At 49.8% G+C, this 19,117-nt stretch overlaps 10 protein-coding genes across 10 annotated transcripts; 5 read left to right on the forward strand and 5 right to left on the reverse strand.

Moving 5' to 3' along the window:
• Positions 1-246: 246 nt before the first annotated feature.
• Positions 247-1,377, forward strand: N7496_001903 (rRNA-binding ribosome biosynthesis protein UTP23; the record flags this gene model as incomplete). Its single annotated transcript, XM_056694834.1, has 3 exons — positions 247-334; positions 394-483; positions 575-1,377. 3 exons carry the CDS (start codon positions 247-249, stop codon positions 1,375-1,377), a joined length of 981 nt encoding a protein of 326 aa, XP_056561563.1.
• A 422-nt stretch (positions 1,378-1,799) lies between these two features.
• On the reverse strand, positions 1,800-2,179 carry N7496_001904 (COX assembly mitochondrial protein; the record flags this gene model as incomplete). Its single annotated transcript, XM_056694835.1, has 2 exons — positions 1,800-2,056; positions 2,146-2,179. 2 exons carry the CDS (start codon positions 2,177-2,179, stop codon positions 1,800-1,802), a joined length of 291 nt encoding a protein of 96 aa, XP_056561564.1.
• A 240-nt stretch (positions 2,180-2,419) lies between these two features.
• N7496_001905 (rRNA-processing protein PWP1) lies at positions 2,420-4,129 on the forward strand (the record flags this gene model as incomplete). Its single annotated transcript, XM_056694836.1, has 2 exons — positions 2,420-2,700; positions 2,758-4,129. The coding sequence occupies 2 exons, from the start codon at positions 2,420-2,422 to the stop codon at positions 4,127-4,129; spliced, it is 1,653 nt and encodes a 550-aa protein (XP_056561565.1).
• Positions 4,130-4,396: 267 nt separating this feature from the next.
• N7496_001906 (type I glyceraldehyde-3-phosphate dehydrogenase) lies at positions 4,397-5,720 on the reverse strand (the record flags this gene model as incomplete). The annotated part of the gene is made up of 5 exons (XM_056694837.1): positions 4,397-4,492; positions 4,549-4,756; positions 4,817-4,931; positions 4,997-5,566; positions 5,633-5,720. 5 exons carry the CDS (start codon positions 5,718-5,720, stop codon positions 4,397-4,399), a joined length of 1,077 nt encoding a protein of 358 aa, XP_056561566.1.
• A 1,568-nt stretch (positions 5,721-7,288) lies between these two features.
• On the reverse strand, positions 7,289-8,860 carry N7496_001907 (sugar porter family MFS transporter; the record flags this gene model as incomplete). Its single annotated transcript, XM_056694838.1, has 1 exon — positions 7,289-8,860. One exon carries the CDS (start codon positions 8,858-8,860, stop codon positions 7,289-7,291), a length of 1,572 nt encoding a protein of 523 aa, XP_056561567.1.
• A 734-nt stretch (positions 8,861-9,594) lies between these two features.
• On the reverse strand, positions 9,595-10,802 carry N7496_001908 (putative tartrate dehydrogenase; the record flags this gene model as incomplete). Its single annotated transcript, XM_056694839.1, has 3 exons — positions 9,595-9,942; positions 9,998-10,488; positions 10,544-10,802. 3 exons carry the CDS (start codon positions 10,800-10,802, stop codon positions 9,595-9,597), a joined length of 1,098 nt encoding a protein of 365 aa, XP_056561568.1.
• Positions 10,803-11,368: 566 nt separating this feature from the next.
• Positions 11,369-12,313, forward strand: N7496_001909 (D-glycerate 3-kinase-like protein; the record flags this gene model as incomplete). The annotated part of the gene is made up of 1 exon (XM_056694840.1): positions 11,369-12,313. One exon carries the CDS (start codon positions 11,369-11,371, stop codon positions 12,311-12,313), a length of 945 nt encoding a protein of 314 aa, XP_056561569.1.
• Positions 12,314-13,115: 802 nt separating this feature from the next.
• N7496_001910 (CeGAL family transcription factor) lies at positions 13,116-15,158 on the forward strand (the record flags this gene model as incomplete). Its single annotated transcript, XM_056694841.1, has 1 exon — positions 13,116-15,158. The coding sequence occupies one exon, from the start codon at positions 13,116-13,118 to the stop codon at positions 15,156-15,158; it is 2,043 nt and encodes a 680-aa protein (XP_056561570.1).
• A 1,307-nt stretch (positions 15,159-16,465) lies between these two features.
• N7496_001911 (uncharacterized protein) lies at positions 16,466-17,023 on the forward strand (the record flags this gene model as incomplete). The annotated part of the gene is made up of 1 exon (XM_056694842.1): positions 16,466-17,023. One exon carries the CDS (start codon positions 16,466-16,468, stop codon positions 17,021-17,023), a length of 558 nt encoding a protein of 185 aa, XP_056561571.1.
• A 1,100-nt stretch (positions 17,024-18,123) lies between these two features.
• N7496_001912 (uncharacterized protein) lies at positions 18,124-18,414 on the reverse strand (the record flags this gene model as incomplete). Its single annotated transcript, XM_056694843.1, has 1 exon — positions 18,124-18,414. The coding sequence occupies one exon, from the start codon at positions 18,412-18,414 to the stop codon at positions 18,124-18,126; it is 291 nt and encodes a 96-aa protein (XP_056561572.1).
• Between the last annotated feature and the right edge of the window lie 703 nt (positions 18,415-19,117).

Raw genomic sequence — 19,117 nt, forward strand, 5'->3', positions numbered from 1 at the left:
TAGAATTCCGCAGACAGGTAGTTTAATAATCCCATAAACGGAATGACGCCCAAAATCTGCATTATAGAAGAGCTAGAATCTCGTAGACCCATAGGCTGCAGCTTCTTATACTGTAGTCCTCCGCAGACCCCACACCGCCTTGGCCGCCGCCCGGCAAAATGAAAAAAGTTTCGTCGTTACCGCAGCGCAGTAACCTTCGGGACCTATCGACTTCAACATTCAATTCCTCGACCCCCACCTTGCACAATGAGGGCCAAACGTTCAAAGAAGTATCGCAAGCTTATGCACCAGTATGAGCTCACATTCGGTTTCCGTGAGGCATACCAAGTCCTCGGTACGTCCTGTCTTTCAATGCTGTCGGCGAGATCAATATGCTAACTTCCAGATGAATAGTGGACTCGAATTTCCTGCAGCAGGTGCACAATTTCAAGATGGACTTGCTACCTGCCCTGGAGCGGACAGTGCAAGGCAAGGTTAAGCCACGTTAGTACCGCCCCTTGAGCTCGATCTTGTGACCATCTATTGCATAATCAATCTGCATCGGGAAGCATCCAACTAACGAAACTTAATCTAGTTTTGACCAAATGCTCTCTCGCTGCTATTACCGCTGCTCAGCCTATCAACCCCAAAACCGGCAAGCCCTTCCGTCCCTATCACCTCCCCCCGCCAACCATTCTGCCCCTCCGCCACTGCTCGCACAACCCCGAGTCAGAGCCCATCGACGAGGTCGACTGCCTTCTCTCTCTGCTCTCTCCAAACGCAGAGGTCAAAAAGAACAAGGAGCATTACATTCTTGCAACCGCAGACCCGGCCGTTAAGAAGTCAGACAACAACAATGACAACCAGCAGCGCAAGCGCAAGCGCGACGAAGAGCGTGAGGAGGAACAAGCTTTGCGTCGTGCCCGCAACCTGCGCGTTCGTGCGCGCTCTATTCCCGGTGTGCCGATTATCTACGTCAAGCGTTCCGTCATGGTCCTGGAGCCGATGAGTACGCCATCTGAGAACGTGCGCGAGGGCGTGGAGAGGGACAAGTTCCGCGTGGGCCTGCCCGAGCCTCAACCCAAGCCGGATGAAGCCGCGGAAGGTGCGGCGAAGAAGAAGATCCCCGGATTGAAGAAAGCCAAGGGGCCGAACCCGCTCAGCATGAAGAAACCGAAGAAGCGTGCCGCGGAGTCGGGCCCGGCAAAGACGCCTAAGAACAGTGATGCTACGCAAGCGTCAAAGGCGAATGTGGCAGGCGATCAGCCTGATGGCGAGGAGGGCGGTGCTCCTAAGACCAAGAGGAGACGGCGACACCACAAGAGTGGTCCCCGTGAGGAGAATGAGGATGGTGCGCCCTCAACGGAGGCTGGTCAAGCTATGGAGGTTGACGCATGATCCTTTTTCTCTTGGCTGTTGTTGCATTCTATCATCCACGGCATGGCGTTTAGGCAGGGTATCTATAAAAGTTCAATATCAACATCTGTAGCTAGTCTTATGTGAGGAGTGTATTTATGTATGCCGAGTCTCGGACTCATTCATATCTATATCGATCCTAGACTTGTCTTGAAATCCGGTATGACTAAGGAACTGGTGTTCTCGCTGAAGTATAGAATTGCACCAAAAAGACAGGGTTCGATAGCCCGTAGTATATACATTCAACCCATAAATATCGTACAAAGTTCTCTTTGCGGAGAATCACACATCAGCAGTGTGAGAAGAGAGGAGGAATAGGGCTATTATCATAGCCCAAACGAAAAGCAGCACGCCAAACTCCAATCCAAGCTCAAAGAATAATCGTCACACACCACGATGCAAAATCACTGCTTAGCAGCACCCGAGTTCTCTGCACCGGCATTCTGAGCAGGCTGATCCAAGGCCCGCTCTTTAGCCCAGATCTCCTCAATGCGCCGGCGGTTATTGCGCGCATTATCGCGGTTGTTCTTCGCCCGGTCGTACCGTTCCACAGACAGGCATTTGTTCACTTCGCGCTTGATATCATTGCAGTTGCCCAGGGCTTTGTAGATGAATCCTCGGGCGTGGCATTCGTCGAGAGCGGTCATGATCTCCTCGCAGTCTATAGAGCGTTTGCAATTAGCACAGATCGTATGAGGCCGGCGTCCTACGGGGCCGTGGTTATGTCTTGGGATCGAGGGTCTGACATACTGATGTTGTATGGGGTATGAAGATGGGAATGCATAGTGACGGTTTATCAAATATATGACCGAATCGAAACAACTTGGAAGTCTGAAATCACAATGGCAAGTCTTCAAGAGTCAAGTCTCCAGTGCATATGAACGGACGACCACAAATTCCCCGGGCGGTGAGTCGGTCCCACACTTCTGCCGGGCGGAACGCCCCTCCCAGACACACCGATAAAAAAAATATCTCCGATAAAAAAAAAGAGGTACGGTGGTGCTTTTGGTGATTGTCATTCACAATGTCTTCGATGATCACGGCTACAGCATGGGTGCGGCGAGGTGTCGCTGCCCAGTTCCCTACTAAATATGAGATTGACGAGGAGGAGATGAACCGGATATCCAAGCTTGCCCGCATGCAGCTTGAGGAGGCCCAGGACGATCTGAGTGCCGCCAAGGCGGGCAAGATGGATGATGGTGAGGATGATGCTGCCATGGAGGAGGACTCGAAGGAGGCCGATGCTATGGAGGAGGAGGGTGAGAAGGATACTGCCAAAGATGGAAACGAGACTAAGGTTACAGAGTATGTGTTTGGACGATAAGATGGGAGCGAGGACATTGGGCTAATACGCTGGTATAGTGACGATGATGTCCTGAAGGAGTTTGATATGGATCACTACGATAGCGATGATGTCGACGAGGAGGGCGAGAAGGTCACCAGATTCGGCAATGTTCAGTCGCTGGCTTACCACCAGCCCAACGAGGCCGACCCGTACCTTGTCATTCCCGAGGACGAGGATGATGAGGACCGCGAAGAACTCCAGATTCTGCCTACCGATAACCTACTCCTTGCCGGAAAGGTCGAGGATGAGGTTGCCCATCTCGAGGTCTATGTCTACGAGGACCACGCCGACAATCTCTACGTTCACCACGACATCATGCTTCCCGGCATTCCTCTCTGCGTGGAGTGGCTCGATATCCCCGTTGGCAAGGGCAGCGAAGGACGGGAAACTGGAAACTTTGTTGCCGTCGGTACAATGGAGCCTGACATTGAGATCTGGGATCTGGATGTCGTGGACAGCATGTACCCCAACGCTATCCTTGGACAGGGCGGCCAAGATGCCGCCAATGCTGCCCCGTCCAAGAAGAAGTCGAAGAAGAAGTCCAAGGCGAACGACGAGTACCACATTGATTCCGTCCTGGCACTGGCTGCCAACCGTCAGCACCGTAACTTGCTTGCGTCCGCTTCTGCTGACCGCACTGTCAAGCTGTGGGACCTGACCACCACCAGCTGCGCCAAGTCCTACTCTCACCACACCGACAAGGTCTGCTCGCTCGACTGGCACCCCAAGGAGTCTACCATCCTTCTCAGCGGTTCCTATGATCGCACCGTCGTGGCCGCGGATATGCGTGCCCCCGACTCTACCGCCCGCTGGGGTGTTGACACCGATGTTGAGAACGTTCGCTGGGACCCTCATGACCCCAACTACTTCTACGTCACCACCGACGGCGGTATGGTCTACCGTTACGATGTCCGTAATGTCCCCGCCACCCCGGCCGAGTCCAAGCCCGTCTGGTCGCTCCAGGCTCACGACTCTTCCGTTTCGGCTTTCGATATCAACCGCACCATCCCCGGCTTCCTGGTCACCGGTTCTACGGATAAGGAGGTCAAGCTATGGAACGTCGAGAACGACAAGCCCAGCCTTGTTGTCTCCCGCAAGCTCGACGTCGGCAAGGTCTTCTCGGCTGGTTTCGCTCCCGATGCCGAGGTTAGCTTCCGCCTGGCCGTTGCTGGTAGCAAGGGTACCGTGCAGATCTGGGATGCGTCTACCAACGGAGCTGTGCGCCGCACTTTTGTCTCTCGCATGCCTGATCTGGCTGGTGATGTGCCCGAGCGCATTACCGGTATCGGCGCTGACGATGAGGAGTCGGATGATGAGGGTGCTGAGGAGGGTGGTGATGCTGGCCCGGCTGATGGCCCTGATGGCTGGGAGTCTATGGATGAGGATTAGATGATCCCGATGAGGATGACAGATACCCGTGGAGTCATGTCTTGATGTACGAAAAAATAGATCTCTTATGTCACTTACCTTTTTACCTTTACCACATATTCATACTTATGACGTTCTGAATCGAAGTGTGCATTCCCCCACCAACACCACAAATCGCAGACTTAAGTTCCCAAAAAAATGAAAGTAAAATTCTAATTGAATCTAGATCTAACACCGAATCTATGCTCGTGAAATCCCATAACTCCAGAACCCAAAATATTAAGATGATCACGCAGCCTCCTGGGCGTGGACCAAAGTCGTCAAATCGAGCAGGCGGTTCGAGTATCCCCATTCATTATCGTACCAAGCCATAATTTTGAAGAACTATAAACAACTGTATCAGCAAGCTGTTATCATTGTAGGAGTAAAGTGATTCTTACCTGGGGGTTCAGCTCTGCACACGCAGGAGCATCGATGACTGCGCTGTAGGGGCTGCCGTTGTAGTCGGCGCTGACGAGCTCCTCGTCGGTGACGCGAAGGATGCCAGCCATGTCGGACTTGGCAGCCACGCGGAATGCAGAGATGATTTCTGCAAGGGAGGTGGGCTTCTCGGTGCTGATGGTGAGGTCGATCATGGAGACATTGGGTCTGATATGTGTTAGTCTTTTATACTTGAGGTTATGAGAGATTCGATGTGTGAATGCTTACGTTGGGACACGGATGGAAACACCAGTCACCTTGCCCTTCAAGTCAGGGAGAACGGCAGCGACTGCCTTGGCAGCACCGGTGGTAGTAGGAATGATGTTGTTGAAGACGCCGCGGCCTGTATGTAGAGTTGTGATGTTAGTTGTGTGTGGTAATCCCCAGGTATAGTAATGATGTTCATACCTAGACGACGGTTCTTCTTGCTATATCCATCCAACACTTGTTGAGAGCGAGTGGCAGCATGGATAGTAGTCAAGAAACCCTGTGAGATACCAAAGGTCTCGTGTAGCACCTTCAAGACAGGAGTGACACAGTTGGTTGTGCAGCTAGCATTGGACACGACACGGCACTCCTCTCCAGAAGTATACAAGTCCGAGTTGACACCGTAGACGAAAGTAGGCGAGTCCGAGCTAGGCGCAGAGATGAGCACACGCTTAGCGGAACCATAGGTGATGTGATCCATAGCGAGGTCGCGCTTGGTGAATTTGCCAGTGCACTCGAGGACATAGTCCACACCCAGGGCAGCCCAGTTGAGCTTCTTCAAGTCACGCTCGGAGGTGAGTGCGATTCTTCGGCCGTCGATGGTGATGAGGCTATCGGAGACGATCTGAATATCGGTTCGCTCGTCGAGATCACCCATAGAGGAATCATAGCGAATAAGGTAGATGAGGTCTTCGACGGTAACGCAGGTGTGGTTGATGGCAACGACTTGGATGTCAGAGCGGACTAGGGCAGCACGGAGGACATTGCGGCCTAAGCAAGTGAAATTGCGTGAGTATGAGTGTGAATCAAAGACTTGCAGCTATGCAGGTCACCGACCAATACGACCGAAGCCATTGATGCCGACTTGACAGGCCGAGACTGAGACAGGCTGGCTGATGGAGACGTCGTTGATAGAGGGAGCCATGTCAGGATTATGTTTATCTGGAATGAAAGATAGAAGGTTGAGTAATTGAATTTATTCCACTTGATACAAACTAAAATCTAAATAGAGATTTCCACCAAAAACGTGGGATATCAGGATCTATAAGTATACAAATTCTCGTCCTGCCCTGCTTCATTTGCCGCGTATGCCATGTAGAACTATAGATAGCGAAGTAACCCGAGACTTCCCGCGTCCACCACGGATCTTACATCGGCTTGCATCAAGTCCGCCAGCAATAATATACGCAGCTCCATTGAAGCTATCCACTCTTGCAAGCCATACCATCAACCGAAGCATCCCCTCGGCGATACACTCGTCGGATACACGGAGGACCCAATGCCCACCTCAACCAATAAAAGTCTCCCTTCCCGCCGAAAGTCCCGCGCCCACGACCCGATTCCAGCGGAGGAGACCACCTCCGCCGAGTCTTCATGACGCAAAACCTCTGTATGGTCCGGCTATGCTTCAAGTTTCCACTGGGGCTGGGCTTGACTCCGGGGTAAAAGTACCGATAAACGGAGGAATCCATGAGGGTGGACGCTGCGCATTGCCATTGGCTCCAGTCTCCGGGGGTTTGATAACTGTTACTCAATCGCGCTAGGGTCCACGGCTCGCGTTCACGGCAGGATTTAGTCGCGGCGTAAGTGGCCTATACCTGTCTTGTGATTTGCGGAATAAACCTACTCCCGGCCTTCTCTTCCTCCGCATCGGCGTGCCGACGTGGCTTCGGCCCCCCTGCCAAGGTGCCGATTTCCGCCGATCGCTGGGAAGTGAATAGATCTAGAATTTGTAGTTAGAGGGATTCAGTTCAATCTTGGGCATTGCAATGTTTGAAGATAGAACTGGTAATTTACTAAGACCTAGGGCAATTTCTAAGATAGACAGATGGATAGGTCGAGAGCTTGGATGTATACTGAATTTTATTTAGTCCTCGGGTTAGTCAAGCTAACTAATTCTTCAATATCCAAGCAAGTCTTGTATCAAAAATGTCCGAGCTTTTCAATCACGATAATTGAAGGGATCTTAGCCTAGGCATCTCAAGAATGAAGCCAAGTTATCTCTCCCCGTCATGTACTGATTGGCGCCCAACGCCGTTCTGGGGCCCGTTTGTCTATCAATAGACCCAGTACGGCAGAATTTGCACGGGTCCCACTTGATCGAGTTCCAAAAAGTGCCACTTATGAGACTCCAGGCCCTTTGAAGTCGTATTTGTGGCTTAGCCTTTAACCAGCTTTACAGCCAATTGTCTCCATACCTTCATTTTTTCAAGACAACTGAACGAAAATTTCCAGGAAGAAAAATCTATCTCGCAGCTGATCCGTCAGAGTCAGCGCAATTGATGACACATTTTTTCCAATTCAAAGGCTATCTACAGATGCCTCATATTAACATAAACGAGAATTTGCCGGGCAATTGTGGTTCTTAGATTCTATGTTTGAGAAAATTGACATGGTTGGAAAAGAGGGCTCAGCCGTGAAGCCCGTGGCCGTGCCAGGTCTATCTATATACAAGTAGCACAAAGAGCTATCGACTGTCAACTGCTAACGTATTCAAGCATTCTCCTTCATCTCAACCGAAGTACCATCACTTTTCTCATTTTGAGCCATAAAGTCCGCCTCGGTCACCTCGCCTTGCGGCAAATGGCGCGCCATGGAGACAATCTCCCAGGGCGAGGATGCATCGCGGAAGACATGGTTGAGCAACTCGAGGTTCCGGTTCATCGTCTCCGGATAGAAGAAGTATACAAGGACCGGGATACATGCTGACAGAATTGCATACATGATATAGTACCGGTATCCAATTGTATCCAACGCAACGGGGGTCACCATCACGACGACAAAGTTCCACAACCAGTGGTTTGCTGTCGAGATCGATGCCATGGCGACTCGTAGGCGCACCGGTGCAACTTCGGTACAGTATAGGAAGTTTCCTCCAAGGAAACCGATTGGGTAGAATAGGTTGAAGAGGAAGATGAAAGTCGCGGATGCAATGGAAGCGTGTTTATTATCGGATGGGAAGCTGGTCGTAACGGCCATTGCCGCCATGCATACAGCCATGCCAGTGCCACTAATCATAAACAGTGCACGTCGGCCTAAGCGATCGATTGCAAAGAAAGAGATAAAACAGCAAAGGAACTTCCAAGTGAGGGCACACGCAGCGAGGATCTTGGAAAGGCTGTTGCTCATGTGCAGGTTCGATTCGAAGATGGTTGATGCGTAGACTGAGATGAGATTGCCTCCGCACATTTGTTGGAAGAATTGAAGCACAATGCACAAGCCAAATCGGTAAAGTAGACGCTCTTCATCGTCTTTAGAGAACATCTCTCGGATAACACCCTTTGATTGAGCGGTGGCCTCGAGAGATAACTCAATGCCAGAAATTTCAGACTTGATTGCTTCATCGTCAAGACTTAATCCCTTGTATGCAGCGAGACTGGCAGATGCTTCATCTACTCGGTTGACTCGAACCAGCCAACGAGGTGACTCTGGCATGAAGAAGACTGAAGCCAGGATCACTAAGGATGGGAAAAAGGAGATAGCAAGAGGACCACGCCATTGTCCGGTTGTCTGATGGGGGAGCCTGCTGAATCCGAAGTCGATCCAATTGCAAAGGGCATATCCCAAACACATGAAGATACCGTCAGCAATAACATGCTGGCCACGATTTTTGGCAGCAGAACACTCGGACTGCCAAACAGGTACTGCCACGCTGAATTGTCCAACGCCCATACCCAGTATGATACGTCCAACCGTAAATTGGATCAAGGAGTAGGCAGACACCTGCAGCAATTGACCGATGATGGTCAAGATCGCTCCGATGAAGATGGTCTTACGACGACCGAGACGTTCAGAAATATATGTGCAAGAGAGAGCGCCCATAAGAGCTCCAATCTGGAAGGCAGCAATCACTGCGCCCTTGCCGGTGGAATTCTTCGCTTTAACAGCGCCATGGGTATTGACGGTATCGATCTGAGGGAAGACCTTCACCCAACTCTGAAGAGTGGCCAGAGGACCGGCGCCAGCCTGGTTATAACCGAAGATAATAAAAGCAGGAGCAACGACGAGGATGACCTGGGCCATACGCAAGGCCCGCCCAGATAGGCTGGAACTATGTTTGTCCATAGCGATGGGAATTGAGTCCAGCTCTGTTATGAATTATGAAATAGAAGTGGAAGCTGATGATTTCAACGATGGACCAGGCTGGCTGGTTATATAGATCCCTGGGACAATTGCACCATCCCCAATTGTCGCTGGTCTCTTCCTGTCGGCACTTGGGGTTGGCATGGGGACCCCATAAAACTGGGGAAAGCGGACGTTTTCATCCCCGCAATGTATGGGGATGAGCTGGGTAGAGGAGGCAAATGATTCCATTCCCTAGCAAATTTTGCCCCTGTGTAGCGGACTGCGAGTTCGGTTGGTGCTATCTGGGGTGCCCCGTGGAGCCGTGGTCCACTTCCTTCGGAGAAGGCAATGTCCGAGGGCTTTCTCCATCAGGGGAATGACAATGCAACCACGGTATGGCATGAGGGTATGAACTTAATGACGTTTCTTGCTCTGATTTCTGTGCACGACCTGATTCCAGGACGCATGCCCAGCTTGTTCCTTGCATGATGTACTTGGCGAAAACAAGCATTATCATGGACTAGTCGCAAAGGCGTATAATTTTAAACTAAGTTTCCAGTAATGCTTAATCAGTTCCTTAAAAGTCTTAAATTTACTCCCTACTCACTAAGAATGTTTGTTTATTCCGACGTGTGAAAGCCATTATTTTCAAAAATGTTCATTTTCATTCAACGTTAATACATGCATATTCTAAAATTCTGATAAATCACAAAAGTCCCAAGCACCAAAATTCTTTATTTAGATCCAAGCTTCTTAATCTCAGCAACGACAGCATCAGTGACCTCCTTGGTTGTGGCCTGGCCACCGAGGTCACGGGTGAGGACACCCTGCTCGCAGACATTTTCGACACAGTCGAGCAGCTTCTTGGAGGCATCCTCCTCGCCCAACCATGCGAGCATCTCAGCGGCCGTCCAGAAAGTAGCGACGGGGTTAGAGATACCCATGCCAGTGATGTCGAAGGCAGAGCCGTGGATAGGCTCGAACATGCTGGGGTACTGGCGAGTAGGGTCGAGGTTGGAGGTAGGGGCGATACCGATGGAACCGGCCAGGGCAGCGGCCAAATCGGACAGAATATCAGCGTGCTAATGTAGTTAGTTAGCTAAATAAACCAAGTATACAGGATTTAGATGCACTTACCAGGTTGGTGGCCACGATGGTATCCAGAGTCTCGGGCTTCAGGACCATACGAGTAGTCATAGCATCAACCAACATCTTGTCAACAGTAACATCAGGGAAATCCTCAGCAACAGCCTTGGCGACTTCATCCCAGAGAACCATTCCGTTGCGCTGAGCATTGCTCTTAGTGACAACGGTCAAAAGCTTGCGAGGACGCTTCTGGGCAGTCTCAAAGGCGAAGCGCATGATTCTCTCAACACCGTGACGAGAGAAAATGGAGACCTCGGTTGCGACCTCCCAAGGCTTGCCGGTGTGAGATCGACCACCCTGACCGGCGTATTCACCCTCGCTGTTCTCGCGGATGATAACCCAGTCAAGGTCGCCGTCCTTGCACTTGCGCAGCGGCGACTCGGTACCGCGGAACACGCGGGTAGGGCGCACGTTGGCATATTGTTGGAAGGGCTGGCAAATAGCCAGACGGAGACCCCAGAGAGAAATGTGATCGGGGACGTCTAGTATGAAGCGTTAGCAGAGTTTTTGAAGATCTAGATATTTCTGGGGACTTACCAGGAGCGCCGACGGCACCGAAGAAGATAGCGTCGTGCTTCTTCAGCTCCTCAAGACCGCCATCGGGAATGTATTTGCCAGTCTTCTTGTAGGTCTCAGAGCTCCAGTCATAGTTCTTGAACTCGAGCTTAAAAGTCTTGAGGGTATCGGTAAGGGCGTTCAAAGCAGTGATACCAGCCTCGATAACCTCGGGACCAATTCCATCAGCGGGGATAGAAGCGATGCTATAGGTCTTGTCGGAAACAACGGAGGGAGACATTGTGAATGCTTGTTCAGGATGGTTATCTTGTTTGACAAGGATGAAGTTAGATTTGGAGGAGGGGTAAAGGATTAAGTATATGCGGGGGATTTTAAGGTCGCTTTCGCCAACACACCGAATCAGACTTGATTTGGTTCTTCAATGGAGAATTGGAGATCGAGGCCCCTCATCGCGAATGTTTTTGGCCAATAGGCCTTGTCAAACTGCTTCTCGGAGGTTTCAATTGCCGGAAAGTTGAATGGTTCGTCGCAACATGGTCGGGTTCTCAATGTCCGGGTGGAAAAACTCAAATACATCGGAGAAAGACATGTCCGGTCGAAGCGGATGCATTGGTTCTACCGGGATTGGAGTATAGGATGGAATCAAAGTCTAATGGGAAAATAATCATTATATGTCTTGTACACTTGCAAACTTTCTTGAAGCAAGTTGAACGTTGCACCTAGCTGCTAGATTGGATCGCTTCTGGTCAGTCTAAGTTCATCAACATCTCAACTGATCTCATCTCAAACATTTGACCAGCTCTCCTTCATACAACCACCAAGCACCCGAGCCTGGTCCTCGCCACAATGGCACCCTCAAAAATCCCGGAAACAGAGATTGACAGAGTCCTATCTTATGTTCAACCCTTCATAAGCCAACACCTCGATGCGCAATCATCCATACCAACCAAACGCCCCTTCGTCCTTGGCCTAACCGGCCTCCAAGGAAGCGGCAAGTCTACATGGACAGATGCACTTGTGACAGCTTTACAGCAAAAATTCAACTATACCACTATCAATATCTCTCTGGATGATCTATATCTCGACCACGACGAACTTGTCAATCTTCGCACCAATAATCCATCTAATCAACTCCTGCAAGCACGAGGACAACCTGGGACACATGATATTGCCCTTTCACTTGGCTTTTTTGAGAGTTTGAAGAATTCTTCTGAAGATACTTTGATTCCATCTTTTGATAAGAGTCTGTTCAATGGTGAAGGTGGCAGAGCGCCGCATGAGTCTTGGCGACGTGTCCCTGCAGGCACGAGGGTTGATGTTGTCGTGTTTGAAGGGTGGTGTGTCGGATTTCAACCCTTGACAGACGAAGTCATCCAAGAGCGCTGGAATAAAGAGCTACAAGCTCAGACGACGAAGTATCCGACTCAGACATTGAAGGACCATGCAATTGAGCATTTGTTGGAGGTGAACAGCAACTTACGACGATATTGTGAGATGTTCGTGGGACCGCAACACTTTGACTACCTGATTCACCTTGATACAGATGATTTGGTGAATGTGTACGAGTGGCGTATCCAGCAAGAGCATGCGCTTTGGCAGGTGAAGAATCAGGGTATGAATGATGATGAGGTTGTCAGGTTCGTCAAGGGGTATATGCCTGCGTATGAGCTATATCTTGATCAATTGCGAGGCGGCTTCTTCAAAGCCCATGAGGGCGGCAAGGAGAAGGGACAATTGAGTGTGATACTAGACAAGGAGCGGAAGATTGTGAAAACGGCGGATATCTCATAGGTGGTTTGTAAGAATACACGGATGTTATTAGAAATAACCGCTCCACGCAATTATTCTGCGAGACCAATCCGGAACGGGGTCTGGGGCCTGCAGACGGCTTATAATCAACCAATCAGTGGGAAAAGTCTTAAACCAGACACCCTCAATAAGTTAGTGGAGGTCACGTGGTGAGTGGTGACATGCCGAGTTGAATCCGTAGCTCGATATTGGTCTTGCAGCCGTCCCTGGCATTTGCTTTGCTTGATAGTGAGCATGATCGACATGACTACGGACTATTGGGTTCACTTCTCCAAAACCCTTACTTAGTTAGCCATTTTCAAACCGGCAGAATCTCGATTTTACCACAGGAAAATGATTGAAATTAATTTAGATTAACTTGACTAATTAGATTAGTAGAACTAAAATCTAATATAATCTATAACTTATTAATCTAGGTATAACTCAAGGCCAATCTCAGTACCAATCTCAAGACTGATCTTATTATTAAACCGGCCACGTTAGTATATGATACTAGTAAATAATGATTCTTCATTGACGAGCTTATAGTAACTTAGATAAATATCTGTGAGATTTATAAGATAACCTCCGTAGTTAGTTATACGTCAAGAATATTGAGTTCGAGCGTATCGGGCGGTGGAATAAGCGGTGAGGGCACTTGTTAGGATTTAGTGAAGTGAACCCAATAGTCCGCCTCCGCCGTACATGACCTCGCATGAAGCCGTCAGATAGCTTATGATCTAAGGTATCACACTTAGTGTCAATTGAAAGTTGATAAGAATGTGATGATACACACCCGCCCACCATGGCATCCCCATCTTCAGTCAGTACTCGTCTCGAGGAAAACGAGTCGGACTGGCAATATGGACTTCGCTCAGCAAAGCGCCGAAGAAGGGCTTCTACCGCGGGGGCCTCAAGACCTTCACCCCGCGAAATTGGATTCATGAGAGAACCTCAAAGCGAAGGCTCCGCCAGCTTTCTTGGCAGCTCCAGTGGAATTCATTTCATCCGGCACGTCTACAACGCCTTTGCTCGGCGATCGGCAGACCTGCAGCAGAATCGAACTCGCGATAAGAGCTCTGTCCCCGGCGAAGATGACCGGTTACGACGAGGAGGCGAAAGCGCCCACGAAGTTGACGCCTTTTGGCTACCAGAGGAATTGAACTTTGCTCCAACTGCCTTGTTCACTTTCGAGGACCTTGTCAATTGGACGCGTCGATATTTCGAGAATTGGCATCCCTGTTTTCCGTGTCTTCATGCGCCGACTGTTTTGCAAGCTATGGAAAGACTTGCCCGTCAAGGGCCTGAGGCTATTAGCCGCTTGGATCTGATCATCATCCGTTCTCTAATCTCGATTTCGCTCGGGGATGAACGCCAAGCGAAATCCACTGTATCGGAGAAAGAGCCAATTCCTGCAGTACTTGTCTTTCAAAATGTTCAGCATGTTATGCAAGAAATTCAAAGCCTGCTTGCAGAGCCAACAACCCTTCCCCTGCTTCAAGCAGCTTTTACGGCCCAGTTGGCTCTCACTTCACTTTTGCGGCTGAATGCAGCCTCTCGTGTAGGAGGTGTCATCACTCGCACGGCTTTCCATTTGGGCCTGCACCGTTGCCCGGGTCGGTTTTCTTGTTTTAGCAACGAGGAAATTGGCATCCGAAGGCGCCTATTCTGGTCTATCTATTCCCTGGAAAGATATCTCTCTCAGGCCCTCGGCATTCCTCTTGGCATACGAGACGATGATATCGATGTGTGCTATCCAGACGCTGAAAGACATGTCACGCCAAACCCTACAACACCTAATGATCCACGCCTACGTCTGCTCTGTCATCTTGCCAAGTTTGCCAGGATACGAGGTCTGATACTGGAGCTTCGCAACAAATCTATCCTGCATAGCCATGCCGGCGCACTGGAAGCTTCCCATGTCAACGGTGAACTTTCCCAGTGGTGGAACGAAGTCTACGACGATGTCAATCCGATCGAGGATTCTGCAGACCCCGAATCAGAAGCAAGCGCCACGCTAACGCCGTATCATCGGTTATTGTTGATGATCCTCAGACATGAGGCAATCATTGCGATGAATCGGCCCCTACTTGCTGCAGAGAAGCCCAACCCTGATTACAAACATGCTCTGCAAACATGTATTGCTTCGTCCCGATCCTTGCTAGCTGCATTGAGGAAGTATATGTCTTCTGAATCATATGTACCACTCACCTGGCCATCGTTCACCTGGACGACATGGATGGCCTGTCTCATCTTGATGTACGCCTCGTGGGAGGGTGAATTACCCGTCTCCACGGCATTGAAGTACGCTAAAATGGCTGTGCATGTTTTGGAAAATCTTGCATTGCGTGGTAGTAGCTGGCCAGAAACGTGCATTGAGGCAATCAAGAGCATGGAATCGGCTCTGTCAACGAACATACCCGGCAACAATCCACAGGCGATCCCTGCTGGCCCTCCCGGTTCAGCAGGAGGCGCAAATATCAATCAGGTTTCCCAAGAGAGGAGTACTCCAACTGGTGAAAATGGCCTCCTTGATCGAAATCAGAGGCGCCTTTCGAGTCGAGTAAACCCCACGTCGGTCCCGTATGATCATTATGATTCGACCATCTTTTCCACACCCAGGAATCCTGGAAATGATATCAACGACCCTTCAAATGATGAGCAAATGCTAAATGCGCAAAATTCGGCTGGTCTGATCTTTGGAAATTTGGTCAACAATACTGCACCCTTCTATCCCGGGATCGCAGGCCAGGACCCATTACCTTTTTCAGACCCATCCTCGCTGTTCATGAATGATTTATGGAGTGTGGCTGATGGTCCGTGGATGATTCATGGGAACTTTCTGTAAATTTATCTTCAGTTTGTTATTTCTAGTAACATCCGTGTATTCTTACAACCACAAACTACGGCGGACGATAGAGGGGACTTCCCCAAAACCCTTGGTTAGCGATTTTCAAACCGGAAGAATCTCGATTTCAGGTATTCTTTATCCCATATAATCTATACATTTCCTATATCCCCTATAGAAAAGCGATTTTACTAGCTATAGGCAACCGATTAAAATAGATTTAAATCATTACTTAAGATGAAATTTAAACATAATCTACAATCTCATAGCTAATCTCAAGACTAGTCAATCTTATTATTAAACCGGCCACGTTAGTATATAATACTAGTAAATAATGATTCTTTCTTAACGAGCTTACAGTAACTCAGATAAATATCTATATGATTTATAAGATAACCTCCATAGTTAAACGTTAAGAATATTTAGTTAGAGCGTATAGGGCAGTAGAATAATCGGTGAAGGTACTTAGTAGGATTTCGGGATTTTGGGGAAGTAAACCTAATAGTCCACCGTAGTCATATCAATCATACTCACTATCAGGTAAGCAAATACCAGGGACGGCTACAAGACCAATCTCGAGCCACGGGCTTAATTTGGCATGTCACCACACACCACGTGACCTCAACTAACTAACTTTAACTCCGGAGGTTTCTTTGTCCGGCGACATCCCGAGATTATCCCACATCTCGAATCGACAAAGATCGGAGAAATAGTGCGGGTGGTATCAAATTCGCGCTCACTATAAACTAAGATTTACTTATCTCTTTGATTCGTCACGTTTTGATTCAACAATCTGGAGGATATGCGGTCTAAGCGAACTCGCGCATCTGATGCAATCATGCCTGGTAACCACGAGGCCTAGTTGAAGCAACCACTTACAGTATAGATCTGCTAATATACCCCAGAAAACGAGCATTTGAGCTCTATCTCATGCGAACCATGCAGACAGAGAAAATGCAAGGTTGGTTTGCATACTGAGACATTGAGATATCGCTAATCTAGGCATAGTGTGACCGGAAACTGTATGGACTACATGACTACATTTCATGAGTGAATGTGGTGACAAGTGAATTGACATTTCATTTGATAGCCCCTACTGTGCGCAGTGCTCAAACGAGCCATCAAAATGCATATATCCTGAAAGTGGCAAAAGGTACCTATATTGATTGAAGTTGCGAGATGGTCTGGACAGGCGGCGACTAATCTACCTACGCAGGGGCCTTCCTCTTGGATACTTGAACCAACTAGAACAAAGACTGTCCGAGACCGAGGCTGCCCTCTACAGCGCCCTCGTTACCTTGCGAGCGATGCGACCGACGACTATGGTGCACGCATCGATAAATCCAGACTCGGCACAGAAACAAAAAGCTGCACGAATGGATGAATGGAACCAGCTACCACTCCGCGGATGGTCCGATATGGAGCACTGGCTCGCGGGCATGTCGCACCAGTTCGCGATCGAGCAACCACAAACTCCGAATGCACCGTTCACAGAGCCCCCGGAGGGCGGTTTTGCAATCCCACAGTCGCCAAATCACCCACGTCACGGTAGCATCCATGGTTCTGGTGTGAATATGGACGCTGGGGAGCCATCGACTTCATATGTGTGGCCCCCGCAAGGAGATAGCTCTATGGGAAGCCCATATGAGACGCATCTCCGCCCGCCGGGGATGATGTCCTCGCCTATCTATTCGCGGAGTCAAGCCACCGGAGGATCCGACGGGGTGGCGTCCCCGTCTGGAGGGGTGCAGGAGTACACCAACGTCGTAATGTCCGGTGAAAGCGGACCGGCAAGACCAGTCGAGAGTGCGTCGGCCACCAGAGCGGAAGAGCTGTCAAGAAACAGACCTAGCATATATTTCTGATAATAAGTTAGTGGAAAAAGTCTTACTTAAACCAGACACCCTCGATAAGTTAGTCAGATGGTGCCACTCGATGGAGTAGTTGGCAATTTATGTGCAACGGACTAGACCAGAATGTGCCCGTCACGTGATAAACCGTGCCTACGGCAGACGATAGAGGGGACTTCCCCAAACCCTTTAGTTGGCGATTTTCAACCCGGCAAAATGTCGATTTCAGCTATTCTTTATTCCATATAATCTATACATTTCCTATATTGCCTATACAAAAACGATTTTACTATAGGCAACAGATTAAAATAGATTTAAATCAACCAACTAATAAGATTCCTTAAGCTGAAATTTAAATATAATCCACAATCTCAAGACCAATCTTAAGCCCAATCTCACGATCTAGGAGATTAGTTATAGTAACGAGCTGTGTGATTTATGATATAAGCTATATAGTTAGACGGACGTACCTACCTAGGTAAGAAGATTTTGGGATATTCGGGTAGAGCGTATAGGACGGTGGAAGAAAACGGTAAAGGCACTTACAGTAGTAGGATTTGGGAGTTTTGGGGAGGTCCCCTCTATCGTCCGCCGTACCGTGCCTCAGGAACACAAGGGGCGAGACGAGTCCCCGAAATGATCGCAGTTCGTGTCACCCAGCATCGATATAGTTATCAAGCATGAACGGTGACTGTAGTGAGCTGGACAGGTCAAGAATGAGGAATGATGATATGCCAGTCTTCGTACGACTTCTCCATGCCACCTGAAGTGCGTTCGATCTAGCGCCCCACTCTCAGCCTATCCTCGTGTTATCGGTGGAGGCCCACGAGTCCCACGACTTCTTTAAGATTGAAGCGTGGCCCACTCCGATACAACCAAGACGGACGAGCGACGCCTGACAGGCCAAGCGAGTTGAGCCAAATTACCAGTGGATGCTATGGATGGCCACCAGTAGCAAATCAGCAGGTGGTGTCCCTGCAGGCCTCCAAGCGCCGGTCGCACCAGGATCACACCTGCAGCGTCGGCCACGTTGGAGGGGATCATGATTGGTGAGAGAATATCATGCCGGCCGCCCCTGGCCCTGACGATCGGTACGGTCGGGGCACAGACTGCATTTAGCAAGGGACAGAATTTTGTGGTGAAACGAGCTCCGTGCCAGGGCCGGCGTAGTCTCTGCTGAACTTTTGGGAGGAGTTGGAGGTGTCGAGGGCGGGGACGAAGCCCGGGCGTTTCATCCAAATTCTAATATCGGCGGAGCAGCCAGAGAGGTGGCGTCGGAGTGTGTGGGATGGGGCTTCTTTGTTTCGATCATAGTTCACGTGGGGCATGGTGCGGTTCACCAGATGATCCTCCCTCCTGACGGAATATGCGGTGCACACGGTGAAGTGTCCTGTAGGAAGGTACATCATGGACACGTCGAGTGCCTATCCCTTGGGTACCAGAGCGTATGACAATAATCGGAGGAGATCATCGTCCTCCATAGGGAGCGTAACGTTGTGCCTTGCCCGGGATATCTGCCACCCCTGGCCTAGGCACGGACAAGATGACCGTGGCCCGGGCTCTGTCATCGGAAGTCTGGCCATAAATCCTAGGATGACTTAAAATGGTGCTGGAGAGTAGAAAATTCTGGATGAACTGTGGCGATAGGTCCACACCGGATTCGAACATTTGGGCCCTGGGCACTGAAACGAACCTCTCGTCTGACTGGAAGGGCTTCTCAGTCCCTGGGACCGAACCTTGGGCGAAAGAGTTTTTTTTTCTTTTACCTGGGCGAGCCGGACGAGTGAGCGTGCAGGATCCAGGACGGAGGGAAGGGACGGAGTGGAGAATTGACGAAGTAGCCCAACGGGGAGTTTCCATCGCAGTTTAAGCGCCAGTGCCCTCCACGGTTCAGCGTGGGCGACGGAAAGTCCAGACTTGAGAGCCCGTAAGGGACGACTCATCCCTCCCTTTTCTTCTTTCTCTTCTGCTACACCCTCCTTCCTTTTGCTGGGCCCTTCATTCTTTCCATTCCTTTCCCTCAATTCATTTCTCTTCTATAGAGTCCTAGATACAGTGATCTGTGATCCTGGACTCCTTTCCCCCCCCCCTAGGAGTGCTGTCCTGGTT

Source organism: Penicillium cataractarum (assembly GCF_028827025.1).
Source record: "Penicillium cataractarum strain IBT 29864 chromosome Unknown utg000001l, whole genome shotgun sequence".
NCBI lineage: Eukaryota > Fungi > Ascomycota > Eurotiomycetes > Eurotiales > Aspergillaceae > Penicillium > Penicillium cataractarum.